General features: G+C 37.6%; 1 protein-coding gene across 6 annotated transcripts in view; it reads right to left on the bottom strand.

The window, feature by feature from the left end:
* Positions 1 to 864: 864 nt before the first annotated feature.
* AMBRA1 (autophagy and beclin 1 regulator 1) overlaps positions 865 to 21,239 on the bottom strand; it is a 166,454-nt gene continuing 146,079 nt past the window's right edge. For all 6 annotated transcript variants that reach the window (XM_026671243.2, XM_026671240.2, XM_026671241.2 and 3 more), the window contains 3 exons: positions 15,660 to 15,752; positions 12,536 to 12,729; positions 865 to 2,636 (listed from right to left, as the gene is read on the bottom strand). In XM_026671243.2, coding sequence (XP_026527028.1) covers positions 2,152 to 2,636; positions 12,536 to 12,729; positions 15,660 to 15,752 — 772 coding nt within the window. In that variant the 3' untranslated portion in view covers positions 865 to 2,151. The remainder of the gene's footprint in view (positions 2,637 to 12,535; positions 12,730 to 15,659; positions 15,753 to 21,239) is intronic.

The raw sequence follows: 21,239 nt of genomic DNA on the forward strand, positions 1-21,239 counted from the left end.
AAGATGTATGATATAAACCTGAAATGCTTGGACTTCTCAGTCAATAAAAAGTAATTCATAACTCGCAATAATTTTCTGCAAGATTTCTGGATGGAATGCTTGTAGAAAAGCTGTTTTTTTGTTGGTTTTTTTTGGCATCATGTTGCAAAATCTGCAAACTTCTCCTCATTTTCTCTCCTGGAGAAAGGTCCTCCTCCACCCTAGTGAGCCATTTATGGATTCTGGGTTTAGTCTCTTCTGATGTCAAACATGTTCTAAAACTAAAGAGAGGAATTCCATAATCAAGCTCCTGTAGCTCTGAAGTACAAACCATCACAGGGCACTTTTTAGTGCTTCATTAACACTTTGATGAGGACTGGCAGCCAGCTGATTTGATTTAAAGTTTATTTTTCCATGCTGTGATTTAAGGCAATGTTTGCTTAATGTTCTCTAACAGATTTTTCTGACTGTGAGCATAAGAACTGCTTGACGATGGGCTTTATTTATTGTCACTTGCTCATGGTACTGACAATAAAGAGACATGCATATTGGGAGGAAAACCTCTGGCAGGTGCTGCATAACAATTTGTTAGATGCATCAGGGAATTTTTTTCCCCATTAAACTAGCAGTTTAACCAATTGCTTTTTTCCCCCTTTCTTTTCCTTTTCTTCCAGCAGCCAAGAACAATAATTGTAGTAGTAGTAATAATACCAGAAGGGTCAATAATTATGCAGCTAAATAGATAAAAACCTTTTCATGATTTTTTTGATTCTCCTGGAATTGACAAGATTTCAGGGTAGAGGACTTCCATGGAATAAACCAATCAAACGGAAAGAAAAAAATAGGCACTGTACTTGATCGAGAAAAGAAGACAGGAGGCCAAAGAAGGGTCTGTCATATTTTAATGACGTTGATCTTTGGTGTTTCCCTCATTAGCACACACTCTCCCCCACCTTCCTGCTACAAGCTCACTGGGATGGAGAGTTACAAATGAAAAGGAAAATCACATTGTTGACTAGAAACAAAAAAAAAAGTATCAGAGCCTTGATTTCTCCACTAGAAACTACATGTACAAGGTCAAGGTTTCACATGCAACACCTTACATCACAGACACATAACTCACGCCCTGACATGGAGCTAACCCCTCTCTCCCACCCCACATCCTACCCCTAACAGGGAAGTGCAACTTGGCCATGGCACCATGATCCTGCCAAATGTCACCAGATTGAATTACAATATGCTACGATTGGCACAGCAAGAGTTGCTAAGCCTTGGGCAATATCTGTATAAGTGCCACCTTGTTGGGAGAACGGTTCCCACCCTACCCACATGCTTTACAACTAAAGGTTGCCCCACCCACAGCAGCCCTTGTAAAAGTTCTGCTTGCATACAAATGAGATATTCTGAAAACAAAAGGCCCACACTCCTGAGAGGTTCCTGAGCATGAAAAAAATTGAGACGCCCAAGCACTGCTCTCCTATCTCCAGTTCTGAGCTGGAAAGAAGAGTGGAACAGAGTCCTGGAAAACACTGCTGTGCCTTATCCAGCCTACATTCGTTCGAGCCATCCAAATTCTGAACTTCTGAAGAGTTTCCTAGCGCTTACAAGCAGTGTGGCATGGGATAAAGCTCTGGTTTGGAAAATGGAGCCACTCTAGTTGTAGAATCTAGGTGCAAATTTCCTCCACAGTAGCATTTAAAGGTATATACACAATTCAGTAAGATTGAAGGTCTCCAAAGGAAGAGACTCAAGTCTCCCTAGTCCAATTAGTCGGTAGGTCAAGAAGGGGAAAGCACTTTTTAAAAAAATAAAATTAAATTAAAAAAGAGTAGCATTAAAAGCACTGCGGGGTTAGGACAAAGCTTAATGAATTCCCGTAGCCAGTGAGCTGAGAAATTTACATAAGGCTCAGCTGAAGATCAAGGTTTATTACAACTATTGTAGAAAATGTGCAGCAAAACAGATGTGGGAAGCTAAGACACAGAATAAAACCTCTTCAAGAATTCTCCCGAACGAGTTAGGGTTTCCCTCTAATATCCCACCCCTGCATATCAACGCCCACTGAATTATCGGCATCTGGTCAAAGCCAAAATTCCCCATCTCCTTCCGTTCCTGGTCAGCTGTGAGGTACAAGTCTCTGCTTAGCAGTACAAGGATAGCACCAATTCATCTCTACCTGTTCCGAGACTCTCCATTGGTGCTCTCATTACTATAGAAATTGGTATTGTCAGGAAGATGGTTATTATTAGTTAGATCACTATACTCGACTGGTCCCTCAGTGTCCATTGATGAGTGAGCCTGCTCTGATAGGCTTTGCCCATTAGCTTCTTCCTCAACCTCATTAGACGATGTCTGTGGGCTCAGGCCACGTTCTGTCACCTGCATGGACTCAGAAAGGCTGCGTCCTTCTAGCTCTGTCATCAGCTCCTGTGAAGTTGATGGTTGAGTCGAGCCTCCTTCTATCCCAGTGGATTCAGTGCCAGTCTGAGAGCTGCGGTGGATCCGGTGACTCACAATGATGTTGTTGCCAAAACCACCCATGGATGCCATGGTAGTGCTTTGCTCTCGTTGGACGACAGCTGTCATGCCACCTTCAGCCATCAGCCTTTGGATCCTAATTAGAGCATCCTCTCCAGTTGCTCCATAATCTGAACCACCTTGGAAGAAAGAAAAGCATTTTTGTTAAACTTTTGTTGAAAGTTTTATATTTGTCCAAAAATTGGTCTCTAAAGAAGCTTATGACATTATTTAAACCAAACTTTTACACTAAGAACAAACCAGAGGATAAAGGAATAAATCCTGTTATAAGCTAAGAACAAAACTATATTTTATTTCATGTCTGAAGAATAGAAATGCACACACACACACACACACACACATACACACACACTCTGTTGAGAATCTGTTTACCATTCCAGACAGCACAAGCTTACATTTTTTCCTTAATGTACACGGGCTACTTCATTTTTCTCCCTCATTTACAACTGCCTTTAACACGATGTTATTTTATAGTGTTTTCACTTCTAAGAAATCAATGTTTTTTCAAGAAAGTTTCTACATTCTTCTATTGAAATTTATTCTAATCTAGGCTGGAATGCAGCTGCAGAGGGTGATAAGAGATGGAGGGCATCATGAGGCTGACCAGAAGCAATACTCTCCTGAAGTCAGCTTAAAATAGCAGTGCTGCAGAATGAGAGGAGGGCACAGAAGGAGAAGATATCAGAGCTCAGCCTAATATGTCCTCTATTGTATGCCTCCTGGACTTCTGATGAGGTTTAGGTGTTAATCATTCACCTCAGTTGGGGTGTGGGAGTGGAGGGCTCATCAAGGCTATTGGATTTTCTGGGAGGCCCAGGTGCAAGATGGGCGGTGGGTAGAGGGACCCCAAGATTTAGGAAATGCCAGGGTGAGTGGGTGAAGGATGGGTGGTTCTTGTGTGCTGAGTGTTTGTTTGGGTCACTGTTCTTGGGTGTTAGGGAACGGTTTAATAGGCTAGGATAAAAAACCCAAAGAGGGGGTGGATTGGTATGTGATGGTAGAGGCCATTATTGGTACCATGGTGGGCAGAGATAGATATAGTAGGAACATGAAGGTTGCTGCACCCAGGGATGCCAGGACACTGAGAATAACCCTGACACCTTGCTCTCAATATTCACAAGACTGGGTCAACAGATCTTTGGGTTCTGGCTCCTGTTGTTGAACATCAGGTTGCTGGAATGTAACAAATCTGCCCCACCGCCCTCTCTGCTTCAGCTGCTGGATTCCATGGCTGCACTGGTGGTGGAGTCCTTGAGGATGATGGTCCACGGGATCCCTGAGGCTTAATGGTCCTTTAACTTGCCCCCTAGTGATATTGAATCTGGGACAGTTCAACAATTCATTGCCCCCATGTCCCAAATACTAGAGGACCCAATGCATATATAGTGCTGGAAAAAATGACGTATGACCACTTCTTGCAGTTAGGAGAGCTGAGGTGGTGCAGTGGTTAGAATGCAGTATTGCAGGCTAACTCTGCTCACTCACATTGCCAGGAGTTTTGATTCCCTCAATCTCGACTGGCTCAATCTTGACTCAGCCTTTCATCCTTCCAAAGTTGGTAAAATGAGGGCCCAGACTGTTGGGGGAAACATGCTGACTCTATAAACTGCTTTGAGAGGGCTGTAAAGCACTGGGAAGTGGTATATAAGTCTAAATGCTATTGCTACGGCTGTTGGAGCATCCCACAATCAAAACTCACGTGTTTGGCAACTGGTATATACTTATGACGGTTGCAGTGTCCTGGGGTCACGGGATCACCATTTGCAACCTTCTTCTCAGGGGGCTTTTGACAAGCAAAGTCAATGGGGCAAAAACCATTTTCACTCATGACTATGATTATCTGCTTCATGACCGCAACTAAAAAGTTCATAAAATCAGATACAATGACTGCATTGCTTAGTAACAGAAATCCCAGCCCCAATTGTGGTCCATAAATTGAAGGCTACTTGTAATAAATTTAATGAAACAAATAAATACACAAAATATGTGGGAATTAAAATAATTAAAATCTGAAAAAGACAAAAATTGCTGACAGACTGTAACATTACATACTGTGTCTAAGGACTAACAGTTTGACCTCATAAAAGTATTTTGATGTACACCCAAAATTTGCACACAACACATTCTGCACTGTTGGAACTCATCAGTTTCCATGTTCTTGTACTCTCTGAGTCTTCAAGAATAGAAAGAGAACCAGATGAACCTGGAGAGGAGAATCTATGAGCCTTAAGATCGATTCTTCCTGCAAGAGGATAAAATGGAAAAACATACTACAGGTAGTCCTCGACCACAATTGAACCCAACATTTTTTTGTTGTTAATGAGACATCTGTTAAGTGACTTTCCCCCCATTTTACAACCTTTCTTGCCATAGTTGTCAAGTGAATCACTGCAGTTGATAAGTTAATAACACGGTTGTTAAGTGAATCTGGTTTCTCCATTGACTTTGCTTGTCAAAGGGGTTGCAAAAATTGATCACGTGACCTTGCGACATAGCAATGGCCATAAGTATGAGCCAGTTGCCAAGCACCTGGATTTTGATCACACGATCATGGGAATGCTACAAAGGTCATAAGTGTGAAAAATGGTCTGAAGTCACTTTTTCCAGTGCCGTTGTAACTTTGAAGAGTCACTAAATGAATTGTTGTAAGTCGAGGACTACCTGTATTTCAGTGTTTCTCAAACTTTAAGATGTGGACTTTTGTTTTGCTTGTCCATGTTGAAAAGAAGAAGAAGAAAGAGCTATGATTGCCAGTTCATTTGGAAAGTAAGTCAAGTGTCACACAACTAGAGCTGCCATCTAGTAAGGAAGGTCAGATGCAGCCTGTAAATGAATGGTTGTTTCCCTTCCCTTCAAGTGGATATATGAGTTGTAATTTACTCATTTAATTTTGGCTTTTTATTTGTTTAGTCTATTTAGTCTAAAGAGCCGTGGTGGCGCAGTGGTTGAATGCAGTATTGCAGGCTAATTCAATCCTGACAGGCTCAAGGCTTGTTCCAAGGTTGACTTAGTCTTCTATCCTTCCGAGGTCAGTAAAATGAGGAGCCAGACTGTTGGAGACAATACACTGACTCTGTAAAGTGCTTAGAGAGAGCTGTAAAGCACGGTGAAGTGGGATTGAAGTCTAAGTGGGATTGCTATTAGCATATTGCTACCTAGCACTGTTCCTTTTTCTCCAGCGCTATCTCTAGGCTCTCAAAGAATCATGCGGTATAGAAAGTCCAGCTCTCCAAGGGCAAAGCAAAGCTAGGAAAAAAACCCAGCTCATTCAAGCTGCTTCATGAAGAATGAGCAATTAGTGGCCTCTCAATTGTAAGCTGTGGAAGAAAATATCTTTATTCAATGGAACGTGTTGAATTGTTCCACAGAGGATGTAGCAGCCACAGGCCACCTGATCCTTATTAAAAATATAAATCTTCCTTCCAGACTTTGTTGAAGCATCAGGTCTCATTACAAAAGAGAAGGAAATGGCATTGGCTCGTCTACAATGCAAAATACTGAAGTAGTTTTTTTGTTTATGTCTGTATAGGAAAACTTACCTTGCACCTTTAAATCCTGCCTAGTGATTCCTCAACCACTCAGAATTCTTAAAAGGGGCTACTTAAAAAAAAGTTTTTTTAAAAAAAAAGAAAAGAATTTTAACACCTTTTAAAATCACAATTTTGCCCTGACATAAACATTGCAAAAAGAGAGAAAAGGAAAAGAAAAAAAGAAAGAAAGAAAAGCAACACTAATTCTGAAATGTGAGAATAAATCTGTAAGCCTTTACTGTGTTAAAGATCTTCAATTGCTGAGGTTTTTGAAAGCCCACTTTCAACAATAAAAATGAAGGAAAAGGGTAGCGTAAAACATAAAGCAACCAGACTTCAGAATTAAATATTGGCTTAGTGGCTTAAAGCCCTGTCTAAGATCAGCTACGAGGCTATCTAGTTTGGGCGCACTATGGGATGTCACTAAGTAGAATATAATGACATTTATGTCCTGCAAACTGCAGAAGGTCAACCTGAAGATGCTACTCAGTCATAATTGCTAACTGATGTTTTATTGACATGCCTTCTAAATGAGCATGTGCTGAGCCTGAAGCCTTCCATTTAGGCAGTCCTTGAGCAGAAGATGCTGACACTCTACTCTTCTCCCCCACCAAGTTCTTCTTTCATACAAAACATCTGCTTTGCTTCGGTGGCAAGGGCAGAACTCCAAGGCTGGGGTTGTTGCCTAGTCACAGAAGCAGCAGGTGCTGTTTCCACAGCAGCAACGCTGACTGCTCAGTAATTTATCATGTCAGGAGAGATCTGATTAATAAAGACTAGAAAATGCAAAGGAGACAAAGTTAGTATTTCTATCAAGGGGCTGATCTTCAGCGTCACTGCTAGACCCACAGATGTTGCTTCTCACCCTATTGCTTTCATTTCTCCGTCAACTGCTCAGTGCTTCAGAGAGACATCTCTAAAGCAGTTACATGTCTATAGAAAAAGAAAGAAAGCAGTTTGGGCATATTATGCCATATAAAGAATTTGGTGAGCTTGAAAATGAGTATAAGTTTTATATCATAAGTTTATTTCAGGAAACGCATCAATGACCTCCCAGATAATAATAAAATAACTATATTTGTCACAAAAATAGACTTATTTGTGTGAATGAAAAAGGATGCTGTGAATAATCCAAAGGGTATAACATTGGGAGATACTGGCTATTTAATTGAAGTTCTATGCTACAGATTCCAGAGTTAGATTTACATCTGGCATCTCTGCAGTCAAGGATCCTGGAGCAGATATGCACTTTTCTCACTGCATATCACAACTACCAGGGTTGGTAAAATACGTTAGGCAGATCCTAACATCTGAAGTACTTAGTAAGTTCCATCATCCTGAATAATGCTAGCTGAATATTAGATTTTAAAAAATTAGAGAAGGTGAGACTTATAAGCTCTGCTTTGCACATTATGGGCTTTCTCTCCTTTTTCAACCATAGGCCAGATACCTTTGCTTTGTGTATTTAGTTGCAATGTGTTTGGATAGTAGCTGATTTGATGGAAACATATTCTGGGCCGGATGCAAAAGCATAAAAGGATGTCATTCACAACAATTTATTGGTATATTATCACAACAATCTTGCTGCTTTACCATTAGATAAAGCTCAGTTTACACACATTAGCAACAGCACAAGAAGTGCAACTTTCCAATGGCATTTTTGTTATTTCAAATAAGCATTTGATCATGGGCAGGATGAACTACACTTTTTTTTTTAAAATGGAGATGCAATAGACATTGAGAAAGGAAATTATAGTTTGGGAGGGAACCACAAATTGGCACCTATTTATTGAAGCAGTATAAATGAGGAAGCAACTCGCAGGCCTTTTACAACAGTAATAAATTGAATCTCGACCCAAATATATAATAAACAAGTTCCTCAATATTTAGATTTTTTCCCCAGTTTGACTACATTTGCACTGTATACAGAGGCTTGAATACAGTTCATTATCCCACCTTTATTATCTTTTTATAGATAACTCAAGGCAGCTGGCATGCCTACTAATCTTTCCTCCCCCTATTTTCCCCACAACAATAACCCCATGAAGTGATTTCGGCTGAGAGTGAGTGACTGGCTCATAGTCAGCTAGCAGGTTTTCCGTGCCTTAAGGTGGGGCTAGAACTCACAGTCTCCTGTTTTCTAACCCGGTGACAACCTTGGGAAGTATTTTGATGAAACTATTTTGGAAGCAGAACCCAGGCACGCAATTGGAATCTGCATGATTATACTTTGAGATGAGATACTAACCAATAATGATAGGACTTTTTTTTTCACAGTCAGATAATGATTTGGCCCCAGATTCCCACCACAACAGAAACTAGAGACATTAAAAAAAATTAAATTATTTTTAATACTGGCATATTTAGGAGTGTGTTCAAAAGTAAGTAGGGTTATTCTAAGTAGGCTTCATTATTCTGCTAATCAATTCATATTTCTGTGTTAGTGAGCTGAGAGTTTAGTTAGGACTGAGAACGATTAATGGATGTGTGTTTCCAACCAATTTGAGTATTTTGCATTACATTTATTTAAATGGACCAAAGAAATAAGTGTTTGTATCTCCTTTCATTAGAAAGTAAAGTTCAGCTTGATTAAGCACCTTATATTATTTATTTTTTTCAACAGCAAAATATATTTCTGAGCCTAACATTTACTTCTGTGATTTTCAGATATTTTTTTAGTCTGAAACTTACTTTTCTTTGACTGATGCAGTCTTCACAAACAATAATATAAAAAAAGCAGCAATTATGAGACAAAAAGGAACTGGAAGGATTCACTGATGATAAGTTTACTATCAGTATCATCTTTGCAAAAATTTAATGATTTTCAGAATGGTAATTTTTACAGAGCCTGCAAAGATGAAGGATAGTCTGTATTTACTAACAGACAAAAGCCTGGGGAGATGCGGTACTCACTTGGGTGAAAGAATGGATTGCATTGAGGAACAAAAGACTATTGACTTTAGAGGGACATGATTTGCAATTGGGCTGGCATGCTTCCTGTGGTATGGGAAAAATAAAATACATGGTTACTTTCAAAGGCATTATATTAGGAATGCATTATTACTAGTATGGGAGAAAGTCAGAGAACAAGACTATTTCAGGACACCAGTTTGGCTTTCGACAATGGAAGCACTGGTTCACACAAATGTCATTAATATAGAAAATACTGTTAGATATAAAGATCTTTTGAATGAGAAGGGGGAACTCAAAAATAAACAAGAATTGAGCAATCAAGGGATTGATATGACATGGTATTCACAAATGCAGATACATTCGAGAAAGATGCAAAACTATATGGTTTTTATAAAGAATTAACAGAACTAAACAAGATGCTAACAGTGGCAGAAGAAAAATGGATAAAAAACCCGTATAGCTACCTATTATACATTAAATTGGAAGATGAACAAGTAAAGGAAACAATGATATTAGGGGCAAAAAAACTTTGGTTATACAATTGAATTAGATAAATGGCAAAAACTGTGGGACAGGAACTATAAATTAACAATGTAAACTGCATACAAAGAAAATCTGTAGAAGATGTTTTATAAATGGCATTTTGTGCCAGTGTGGTTGGCAAAGATGTTTAAAGATAAGTCGGCTAAATGCTGATAGCCACCAGATACCTGGGTCATATTATCATATATGCTGGACTTGCCCAAAAACAAAACAAAAAAAAATACTGGACAAAAATACATATGTGGTTGGAAAAAAATGATAAAACAGCATATTGATTTGAAGCCAGAAATATTTCTATTGGGGATTCTACCTGAAAAACATAGTAGGGAAAATGCATTTAGTTATTCATATATTAACTACTGCTAGAATTGTATTTGCACAAAGCTGGAAGAGTGAAGAGATGAGAATGTGGTTAGGAAAATATTAGAATGTGCAGAAATGAACAGATTAACGCTTGCAATTAAGGAGAAAGAGCAAACTGAATATTACATGACATGGGATTTATTTTATCAATGGTTAAACAACAAAAATGGAAGTTAGAAACAGGAAAACAAAATAAAGAAGATATGTTAAAAGAGATAAGCAAATATTATGATTAGTATGTTCTACTATTTTAATATTGTAGAATTAATATGTGGAATATTACTATTTTAATATTATAGATATTTAATATTGTAATGAATGTTGCAAATTTTGATTACTGTTCAGCAAAGATACTTGCACTCAGACAACACGCTGTTTGACTGAAGATGGAATTACTATATTAAAAATAAAAAAAATTAATTAAAAAAAGTCTGGGGAGATTTATTGAGGATTATTTTCAGTTTTTTCCATATGGCAACATTCTTCTGTTCATTGTAACAAAGAAGAAAATACCTTTTACAATAAAGAGCTTGCCCAGTGCTACTGATACTACTCAGTTTCATAATTATTTGTATCAAGAAATACTAATTAATTCACAACCTTGCTGGGGAATTACTGAAAAGAGTTGTTTCAGCTTATTTTCAACGTATAAGTGTTTCAAAATCTTTGTACAGTATTTGTAGAAGAATTGGGATATCAATTTAATATCAACAATATTATTCAATCCAGACAACGCTGTTTCCCTATAATAGTCATGATTAAGCCTAACTTCACAACCTGTCTTGCCTTGTAACTGATGTGATTTGCTGAATTTCTGGTGGAAAACTCACTTTAAAAATGTGCTTTTCTTTAGTTTTATTTTGTTGTTGTTGTTGAACAAGCTAGAAAAAAATCCAACTCAGTTGGAAGTCTCTTCTTGTTTTTCTATTCTAGGTAGAAGCACGGGGGATCCTAATGTAAGACATTTTCCGTACTTTTCTGTAAAGCCTAGATGCTGGTTGAGAATGCTAAGAATTCAGGAACCCAAATTCTTAATTCCTTTTAGGTTAATACATTAAGATGAAAAATAAAGCCCATTTCCTAACCATATGCTGAGCATGTTTAAAGGAATTACCAAGGTCTTAAGATTTTAATTGCTATAAAACCTCTACACTAGCTTTGTCAGTTTTAACCCTCCTATCTTACTTAGAAGCAAACTTTGGATAGATAGATTGGAGACAAGAAAGACCTGGTGCTAATTTCTCAGTATTGGGGCCAACTAAAATGCAGATTGTTTTCCATATCACCACTTCTACATTTTTATACTCTTCCTAATTATGTATTTATTATGCAGTTTCTCAGTGTATGCTCATTTGCAAATATTTGCTGTATTCATTGTTTACTCTTATATATCCTAGATATATAAATACTAACATATATTGTGCTAATAAGTTACAGTAGATCACCATAATCCAATGGATAATAGTATTGTGAACTAAATATAATTGTTAATAATCTTTTTTTTTTTCATATGCTCAGAGTAACTCTTTTTGAGAACAGGTAGCAGAACCTAGCGTCCTAAAGAGACTTCCTTTAAGTAAAGATGCTTTTGTATGGTAGGTTTGAAGAAATGTATCCTCCTTCCTCTCTAATTGTCAGATTTGTTTCCTCCCTGTCTAATTGTCAGATTTATTATTATTATTATTATTATTATTATTATTATTATTATTATTATTATTATTATTATTATTATTATTATTATTATTATTGTTGTTGTTGTTGTTGTTATGAGTAAGAATCAGTGCATTCAACACATCTCTGTTGTGGCTGGTTACTGGGATTTAGCACCATTTTCATGTATAACAGTACATCATCAATGTTTCATTTTTGTAAATAATCACATTGTATCATCATGCCCAACTGCAGCAAATTTAAGTTTAATACAAGTAATTAAAACAAGCCATTTTCTTGGCTTAAATGTACTATACAAAGCTCAATTATTGTCCTAAGCCACTGTTAAACTAATTATAATCAAGGCAATGTTAAATTGCTGTTTACCTTTGAACTCAATAGAATAACTAAAGGTCATTCTTTAAATTCAGGTTATATTGTTATTTTGGAAACTAACAGTAGAACGACTGACTTGGGCATAAGTCAGAACATCAGCTAAAAAAAAAAACAGCAGCAGGGAAAAATATTGAATGAAACTATGTATAAAGATATGCTGCTGTTGATCAATATTTGTCTTCAATTTCTACCAAGTCAAGTCCCCGGTATTGGTTAATTTATCCAATCTATAGTATTTAAGATCACTTTTGTGTAAGTTTATTTAACCACTGGAAGAGCATACTTCACATAGAAGTGGGTTGTTTTTTTCTTTGCTAGATTCTTTTGTTTTTAATTTGTTTTCACACTTGAGAAGCAGCAATAATCTGGTGTTAGAAAAAAATATTTTAAAAGCAAACTTACATCTCAGGATGCACAAGAGATATAAAGGGAATAGCAAAACAAACAATATTCTTTCATTTTTTTAAAAAATGGCAGAAACGGATGAGCTCATGTGCAGCTAATTCATGTGAAGATAATGCAACTGCTATGTATAGGCCCATTCTGTTTGTAAAAATATAATGTCCCTGGTTTTTCTTAAGTAATGTCCAGGATAATACATATTTGGCCCCAGTATCTCTTACCTTCATTAACCCCTGAAGTAAGACTTCCTGGTTCCTGAACTTCTCTCTCGGTTTGTGTTTCTGCATTCTGTAGCTGAGGTGCTAGAGTCTGTGTGCCCTGTGAAGTTACAGAGGTGGTTGGGTTCCGTGGCTGCAGGCCAATGGCGTTCATTAAGCCCAAATCCCGGTCTGTCCTCCAGGTGGCTCTGCTGGTTCTGAAAAGATGCACAACAGAATATATTTAGCTAGTATATTTTAAAATAAATTTTATTTGGGTTTTCACAAAAACATAATACAAATGAAACATCTTTTTTTGAGAATAGCATGATCCCGGGTTATCACTTCTTCATACAAACTCAATTTCATATTCATCTCTGTGTTCTATTCCATATCTTATTACTATTTTAACATTTTCTCCATAATTTTCCCCTCCCTTGGTTTTCTCAACTTTATTTTTAATTATCTCATATCTAAATTCAATTATATATCTTTTTCTAAGTTTCAATGTCTTTCCAATAATTATATTTATACTTTTGTCTGTCCTGTTTCAATTTCATATTATCTTTTCTCATTAAACAAATTTTCCCCTGTAGTTACTAATTGGAGTACGACACCTTTATATCTTTTAATTTTATCCATTCAACTCTTATTTAAACTTCAATTTATGTCTTTAAAATTATAACATTCAATATAGTACATAACTTCCAATCAAATTCTGCTTGGTACATTCTTAAAACACACACTATGTTAACATATGTGTGTGTGTGTGTGTGTGTGTGTGTGTGTGTGTGCATGCATGTATGTATTAGTAAAACACTCATTCCATTCCAATTCAATTCAATCATTAATATTAGTTAGAATCTTAACATCTTTAATATTTCTTTTCAATTGAATATCATATTTCCTTGTGAACACTTATAAACTTTCCATAATTAATTCATTTTTTCCATATTTCTCTTCACTTATATTTTTATAAATCATTTAATAATTAAAATGCTCCCATCCTTTCCTAATTTCATTCTCTCATTCACTTTATTTCATTTATTTATTAACAAACATTCCACTGCATTACAATAAGTATTTTATCCATCATTTTAATCATAATTGTTTCATATTTTCTAAAATTATTTCTATTTCTAATATAACAATACTATCTTATGTACCCTTGCAGAATCCCCTTTTCAATTAAATTTTCACCCATTATCTCTAAATAGGCTTATACTTTCAATCTTTATACATTTTCCCTGTTTCTCTATGTCTTGTTTCTGTCTTTTATAATTTCTTTTCCTTTCCTTCTTCTCCCTTTTCTTCTCCCTCCCCCTTCCCCCCCTTGTCTCTCTACTTCTAATTGTCTCTTCTGTGATCCTCTCTTCTGTTGCTTCCTAATATTGTAATTATTTTTCAAACTGTTTTTTTGTTGTTGTTTTTTCAAATCTTAAACTTTTCACTCTCTTCCCCCCCCTTTCCTTTTTTCCCCACATAAAATTACTTGATCATTAAAGATGGCTTCTTCTTTGTCCCAACCTTCTTGTACAAGCGTTTCTTGTTGTTTCTCATAGTTCCAGATCTCCATTTCTAAAAATTGAAATATGAAGCCAAAAGAACCTCTTCCTTCTTGTGCATCTTCTTTCTGTTTTTTACGTTCCATTTTCAGTTCTTTTAAAAGTGATGCCATTTTAAACACTTTTAAACAACCACCCAATTGATTTTAGTCATTTAAATCCAATAGCCAAAAATCCAAAAATCACCAAGTAATCCAAATAATCCAAAGCTGTTTCTTCTTGCTTCTTTTTTCCACTTTCTCTTCCTGGGGTTCTATTATTTTGTTAGAAAGTTTCAGTTAGAATGTATTTTTTAGGAATCTTGTTAAGGTTTCACTGTAAGTTCCTTTTAGTTCTAGTCAGTCTCCTCCATTTTTCCAGATCCCGCCCTTTTATTCTTTCCTTTTCTCTCCTTTCCTGCTTTTAAAGGTTTTTGAGTACCCAAAAGTCTTTATTATCCCTTTGACATTTTATATTTATTATCCCTTTGACATTTTATATGCCTATTGATGTTAAAGTGGATTTTTGTCAATTTCTTACTTAAATCTCTTAGCTATCAGTATAAGGAAGGGAAGAAAAAAAAAAGCCAAATGCTTTCCCTTCACTCTGTCCTTCGCTGCTTCAAAGTCTTCTTTGGGAACAATGTTATTTTTTATAGTTCAAATTCCAGGGTACCTTACGTTGTTGCTTTTTCAGTTTAACTCGGTCAATCAAAACTTTCTCTTCTTATCTTCCTCCTGCACATTCTTTTCCGGTCAAGTTGTTCTTTGAGGTGGCCATTTCTGACCACCGCTGCAACCGCCTTCGGGAAAGGGAGTAGTGGCCAGCTGAGGAGGAGAGATGTGGTTCTCCTCAACCCTGCTGGTGGTCTCTCCCCTCTTCACCACCTCTACAGGATGGCTTAGCCCCAAATCCCGGGGCACTCTCGTGGCAAGCACGGATTGAAACCACGCACGATCGCTGATTTCAGTCCATCGCAAAGAAGCTCAAACTGGAAGTTTTTTTCAGAATATATTTAGCTAGTATAGAGCAAATACAGAAATGCCTGTATGCGCCTGAAACCCACTCATTCCTTATCGTTTCAACAGGCATCCATTGAGAATTTTAATGAAAAAAATGATCTAGAAGGTAGTTAAAATTTTATAAACTTCTTGGCTTATCTAGATTATGTTTTCACATCTGATTTTGATTAAAATGATAATCCTAGTCCTACAGTTAGAAACGGTGTTGGATCCCATAATTGTTTTAAAGTTGGAACTAGTCATTACTTTTATAGTACTTTTTTCTAAGTTTTCAATTCCCATAAGCCAAATGGCTTCCAACTGACTTAGGAAGGTACAGTATTGACAGCTGGAAGGACTGTGGTTGACAGATTTATTTGAACATTTCACTTTGCATTTTTGAAATAACCAAGTATAAGCAGTGATATTATGCCATCTGGAGTAATTCAAATGCCAAGGGAAAAAATTAGTCTTAAAATTTTAGAGCTGCCATCATAATAACATGCAAGGGTAAGCAATACAATTACATCCAGACCTTGACAACAACAATACACATATTTCTATGTAAGACTGGTTGCCTCCACACTCATTCTCCAGACTCACCCTGGGCGTTCAGTGCTTCTGCTGCTGGAATGCACAGTGAAGACAGTTTCATTCAGCTGGTCCCAGTAGTATTCTACACCAGAGTTTAACGCCCTGCCATCCAAAAGCAATAAGTCAAGAGATAAATGAAACCAGCCTTGTCCATATTAATAAGATTATCATTCCCAATGCACCAAATCTCCCTTTTCAAAATAACATTCAAAATCAGCAGCAGATAGTATTAATTGTTGCTGTGGAAATATTACAAGTATTTCATTTTCTCTCCAGTCTTAAGATATAAACTAAAAAGCCTGTAATTCCTAAAGAATCCAATTTTAAATGTAAATTTAATTCTAAAATTGTTACAAGAGCTTTGCAATGTATTAAATTTCAATATATATAGATGTGACTTTTTCTATTTTCAATTTAAAATATTTCTAGCATACACCTAACTTAAGATACATGAACTTGATTTCACAAATGTAGTACTGAATATATATTCTTGATAGTAATATAAACATAGGCTATTCTTATGGCCACGATGTTGTCGAAATGGTCCATGAAGGCCTGATGCAATCTAATGCTTTAAATCTTGAGTTAAGTCTTGGTGGTCCATGGTGATGATATATGGCCACAAAAGATATTTTAAGGGAGTCCATGATAAAGAAAAGGCTGAGAGCCACTGACTTAGCCCAGGGGTTCCCAACCTCTGGGTCATGGCCCACTACTGCGCTTCAGTCCATTCGGAACTGAGTCCCACGAGTGGTATACAAGCTCCACTTTGCTCACATCCACGATTTGCACAAATGGAGTTTGTGCATGCACCTACCACTCACAAAGAACTATCCCCTCTCCCTCCTCCACTGGGCCGCAAAGCCAGAAAGACTTGGGACTGCTGACCTAGCCTATAACTTATCTATGTTACTGACTTGCAGTAAGTTATACTTATATATCTGCAAAAAATAAAATAAAAATGCTTTCCCCTGTAATAAGTTGCATAATAAATAAGCTTATATTTCTACTAGTTATATTGTAAGCTCAGCATTTTTCCTAAAGTCTTACCTTTTGCTCTACAAATTAATATTCATTTCCCAACTCTGGCTATTGATACTGGAGTTAGCTTTTCCCATTTAGTAGGGGCTAGTTGCAATCAGACTGTTGGTCTTGGTTTCGGTCGTGTTGCTCTTTCAAGGTTCCTAAATTGTTCACGTGTTCGTAAGCCACTTTGGCCGCATACAAAGTTTCTCTCCTTCCCTTCTATTGAAAGTCCTCACATGTAATTTCCCAACCTCCACCATCTAAACATTCAGTATGTACACCAGTCTCAAGACAGTTATAAGATCAGGTGAATTTAGCAGTGGGATTTGTTCTGTGGTTGTTATTTTATGTTGGGGAAATACAGCGGCAACTACTTAGTCCTAAATAGAAAAGGAATGTACAATTTGTTCCCTCCAGGATTTTATCAAAACCCACTGTCCTGCCTTAAATCTATGTACAACGAAGTCCAGGTGGTGTTTGTGCAAAACCCACTGTCAAAACCCACTGTCCTGCCTTAAATTTATGTACAACGAAGTCCAGGTGGTGTTTGTGCAAGGACCCCTTTCTGTCTCGAGAGAGAGACTGGGACAATTCAAGAATATATGTTCTCACAATTTTGTCTGTTAACTCAGTTCTAGGCAAACTCTCCTTCCCACAGTATGGGATCCCCAACAACATTCCTTCCACTACCTAGACACTTCCATCTATAAAGTAGTGCTACACAATCATGTTGGTCCCCTCCGCTCATTCCCACTCCCATCAAGAATTGAGCAAGGTTCACACGATTGCTTATGGAGAGGACCAAACTAGGGTCCCCTATGAGGATTCCCTCATTCTTTAGGAGACAAGAATTGGTTAATTCTTGAGCTCATTGAGGCAGGGTGTTCCTGATCTCATGTTGGATTGTAACCACCAAAGCCCTCTCCCCAAATGTGTGGTTTCATCTTTCTTGTACCAAGAGAGTTGTGGCGGCAATAGCCTGAACGCATACCAGCCACCCCCGCAGTACAGGGTCCATTAATTTGCAGGAAGGCTACTGGTTTTAAGAGACCTCCCCATTTATGAACCCTTTTCTGTTATTCCATCACAGACTGTTACAAATATGTGGAAAGGTGTTTTTTTTTTTTTTTTTTCCCTCCATAGGTAGTGAGAGAACTGGAGCCGTTGTAAGGGCTGTGGTCAATTTTTCGACAATTGCCTAACAGTCCCTAAAACTTTCTGAAGTCTCACTCAGTTCCTCAATTCTAGCAGGAATTATTTTTCTACTCCCTTCACCAATCAAGTGTCCAAGATATTTGATCTCTCTCTACATACAATAATTTTAAATTTGATGTGGCATAGGTTGATTTTTATTTCTTGATTTAGAAAGTCGAATTTTGGCTAATGTGGCATCCCAGAGGGATTATGCTTCAAGATGTCCAGGATGTCCCAGTATCCACTAAAAATTCAATTTCGCAATTTCTTGGTCCCACTTGCAATATTATCCAGTGTTCTTGGTGGAACCTCAGATGCAATGACTCCTGACATATTTTATTTTTCTATCATCTAATTTTCTCTGTTCCTCCCCCTCTTTCTAACTTTAGTAAATCACACACATGTCTCCATGAGAGCTTTCTCATTTCCTCATACAGGCAATTTCTTTATATGAAAGTACTCTCCTTTTAATCTGGGACGGGGGTCAACACACAGACATTTACACCATGTTATTTCTTTCTTTTCATCATCAACGTACTCACACATTTATACTGTAATCAGACTGCTTGCATAACCAATTTCTCACACAAAAATTACATTTCATTCTTACATTCTTTCTCCAAGCAAATCAATCGTTACTTACAATTCTGTTCTGAGAACTTTTTCTCACAAGCCAATAAGCTCCATTCTCTTTTTTTTTCTGCTGTTAGAGGATCTCATCCTCCAGGTTTGGAAATGATTACACAGAGACACATTCACACACACAACATTTCCAGACCTGGGGAGGTTTTGTCCCTTTAAATCTCCACTTTTTCTTTCTTCAGCAATGGGTTGTTGCCACTTCCCTTTTTCTTGAGTCAGGACTCCAAGAGCCATATTAGTCTTTGAGTCCACATACAAATGGAAAGATTTCTCAAGGTTGGGAAGTCCCATAACAGGAGGTTGAGATGCTAATTATTTTTAAGTCTCAAAAACCTGTTTTTGTTCACACGTCCAAACAAAGGGTTCCCTTTCTCCCCCCTTTGTGGACTCATAGAGTGATTTGGATAGCAGGGCAAAATTTTCACAATAGCCTGCTGCTTAAAAAAACTCCTGTCGGTTGGTTCTGCAATTCAGCACACAACTTCCTTTTTCTCATGTCCTATAGGAGTTTCACATAGTATTTTACTATCTGCGGGGGGGCTCAGGACCCAACCTACATTTGCTTTCCCCCCCCCAGATGATTCTACCTGTATTGTGGTTCCCCAATTATGTATTGTGCCATTTTTCAATGCACAAATTTATCATTCTGTTCTTACTTAAACTTTTAATCTAAGGGAGTAGGTTTTCCTCACTCCACTGGCTCAATAACTACTCTAAAGGGTATTTTCACGCCCTTACGTGTTAGAGTCACTCCTAAGGGTTCGCTCTACCTCCTGCAGCAAGAAAGTTAGCTGCAACAACTACAAGAATTCCACATTCTTGTTGAGATTCCCTAACCTGTGTAACTGGTTAGGGGTATTCGGTATACCCAGGGGTATTCGGAGGCCCCTCTGAAAATGCCCTCCTTTTCCACCTGGTCCCTTTTCCTTATTCCTTTCAGGACATTCACCCTTCCAATGTCCTTCCTTTTTATAAAGGGCGCACTGTGTCCTAACCCTGGTCTGCCGCCCCTCGGCAGACTAATTCCCCTACCCTTAGGGGTCCACATCATAGCTGTCGCCATTAGCTCAGCTTTTCGTTTCTTTCCTCCTCCTTTACCTAAGAGAGGGTGATCAGTCCTCTCCTCCGTCCCTGCTTACAGGGAGGGATTATTACCCAAGTACAATACTTGCCTGCAGGCGTCTTCCTTCTCCACCGGCCGGCCCGAAGATGTCCTGGTCTCCTCACCTTTCACCTGTGGTTCTTGGGGGTGTCAACCGCCGTTGCCAGAACAGGGTAGTCTCGGGAAGTCCCTCGGATTCAAAGGACCGATGGCGCCTGGGATGTTCCCTTCAACTCACCCAGTCACTGGCACCCAGGGTGGACCCTCCAGCGGGCCTCAGGGCCCCTTGTGTCCCGGCGGAGTCACCATAAATGTTGCAGCAGATCCTGTTTCCAAACCAGGACACAAGACCACGAAAGGTTGGAGAATACAGGTTTTTATTTGTGCACAAAGGTTCAGAGCATTAACATGGCAAATTCTGAACCCCTGGCTCTTCCTGAGGCGTCACTTTTATACATTTCATAACCTCAGCCTAGCCCGGGGCATTTCTTATGTTAAACTATACCAAAAAGGAGAAGTACATATCTGTTATTTTCCAGACCCATCCTTATTCACTGAAACATGCTTACTTCCAGTTCCTTAGTTCAGCAATTTTGTGGTTTTGCACAATATTTCTATAAGAAGCAAGGTAAGGGGTCAGAGGATTTCTGGTAAATGCATATTTTGTTTTTGACCTTCCAGGCTGCTTCAGAAGTATCTGATGATCAATACATTAGATTTCATTTTATACATTTTACTTTAGCTTGAGTTACAAATTCTTATTCCACTTGCCCTATGTTTTTATATATGTCTTCCAAATTTAAAAAGCTTTATATTCAGGTGAGATTTCCTAGCAAAAGGAGAAGGAATGGATGCTAAGCTCAAAAATGCTTTTCAAAGCACTTTAGGAAAGAATACTAAAAGAACATTTGACAGTTGAAAATGAAAGTTCTGTGTTAATGAAGCCTAGTTGACTTGAGAAAGCTCCCAGACCAGGTGAACCTAAAACATTTTTTCTTAGCCTTTCCCAAGGGTATGCATCAGATAGTTGGCCCATAGTACTTCTATCCATGATTCAAAGTTTAAACTCATCTCCTGAATTCAGTTAAGCCATCATGGAGCTTGCACAGCTCCCATGCATACATCACAATTTAAGATACATTATTATTATTATTAATTTCCCATCTTTATTATTTTTATAAACAACACAAGATGGTAAACATGTCTAATATATCTTTCTTCCTTCTACTTTTCCCACAACAATTCTGTGAGATGAGTTGGGCTGAGAGTGAGTGACTGGCCCAAGGTTACTTGGCTGCCTTTCACAGCTTAAGAAATATTTCAAAAGTATAGCATATTTAAATTGCATATCTAACTATACAATACGTATCATGTTATATTACAAGCATGTAATATTACAGAATAAAGTATGCAAATAATATGTACAGTATCATGTGATTTCATACTAGCACTAATTCAGTTCTAACAAAGAGCAAAGAACAGTTTAGCTGTAAAGCAGTTTAGCAACTGTGTGAGCGACTGTGATATGGCATTTAAAATTATCTTACAACATAATACTTAGAAGATTGAAGGTGTTTTAAAATATTCTTTAAATGAGTCCAAGTTTAGTGATGACTCTAAGCCTC

This window comes from Notechis scutatus, chromosome 1 (genome assembly GCF_049901735.1).
Source record: "Notechis scutatus isolate UNSWTSFEM ecotype Mainland chromosome 1, rNotScu1.2, whole genome shotgun sequence".
Taxonomy (NCBI): Eukaryota; Metazoa; Chordata; class Lepidosauria; order Squamata; family Elapidae; genus Notechis; species Notechis scutatus.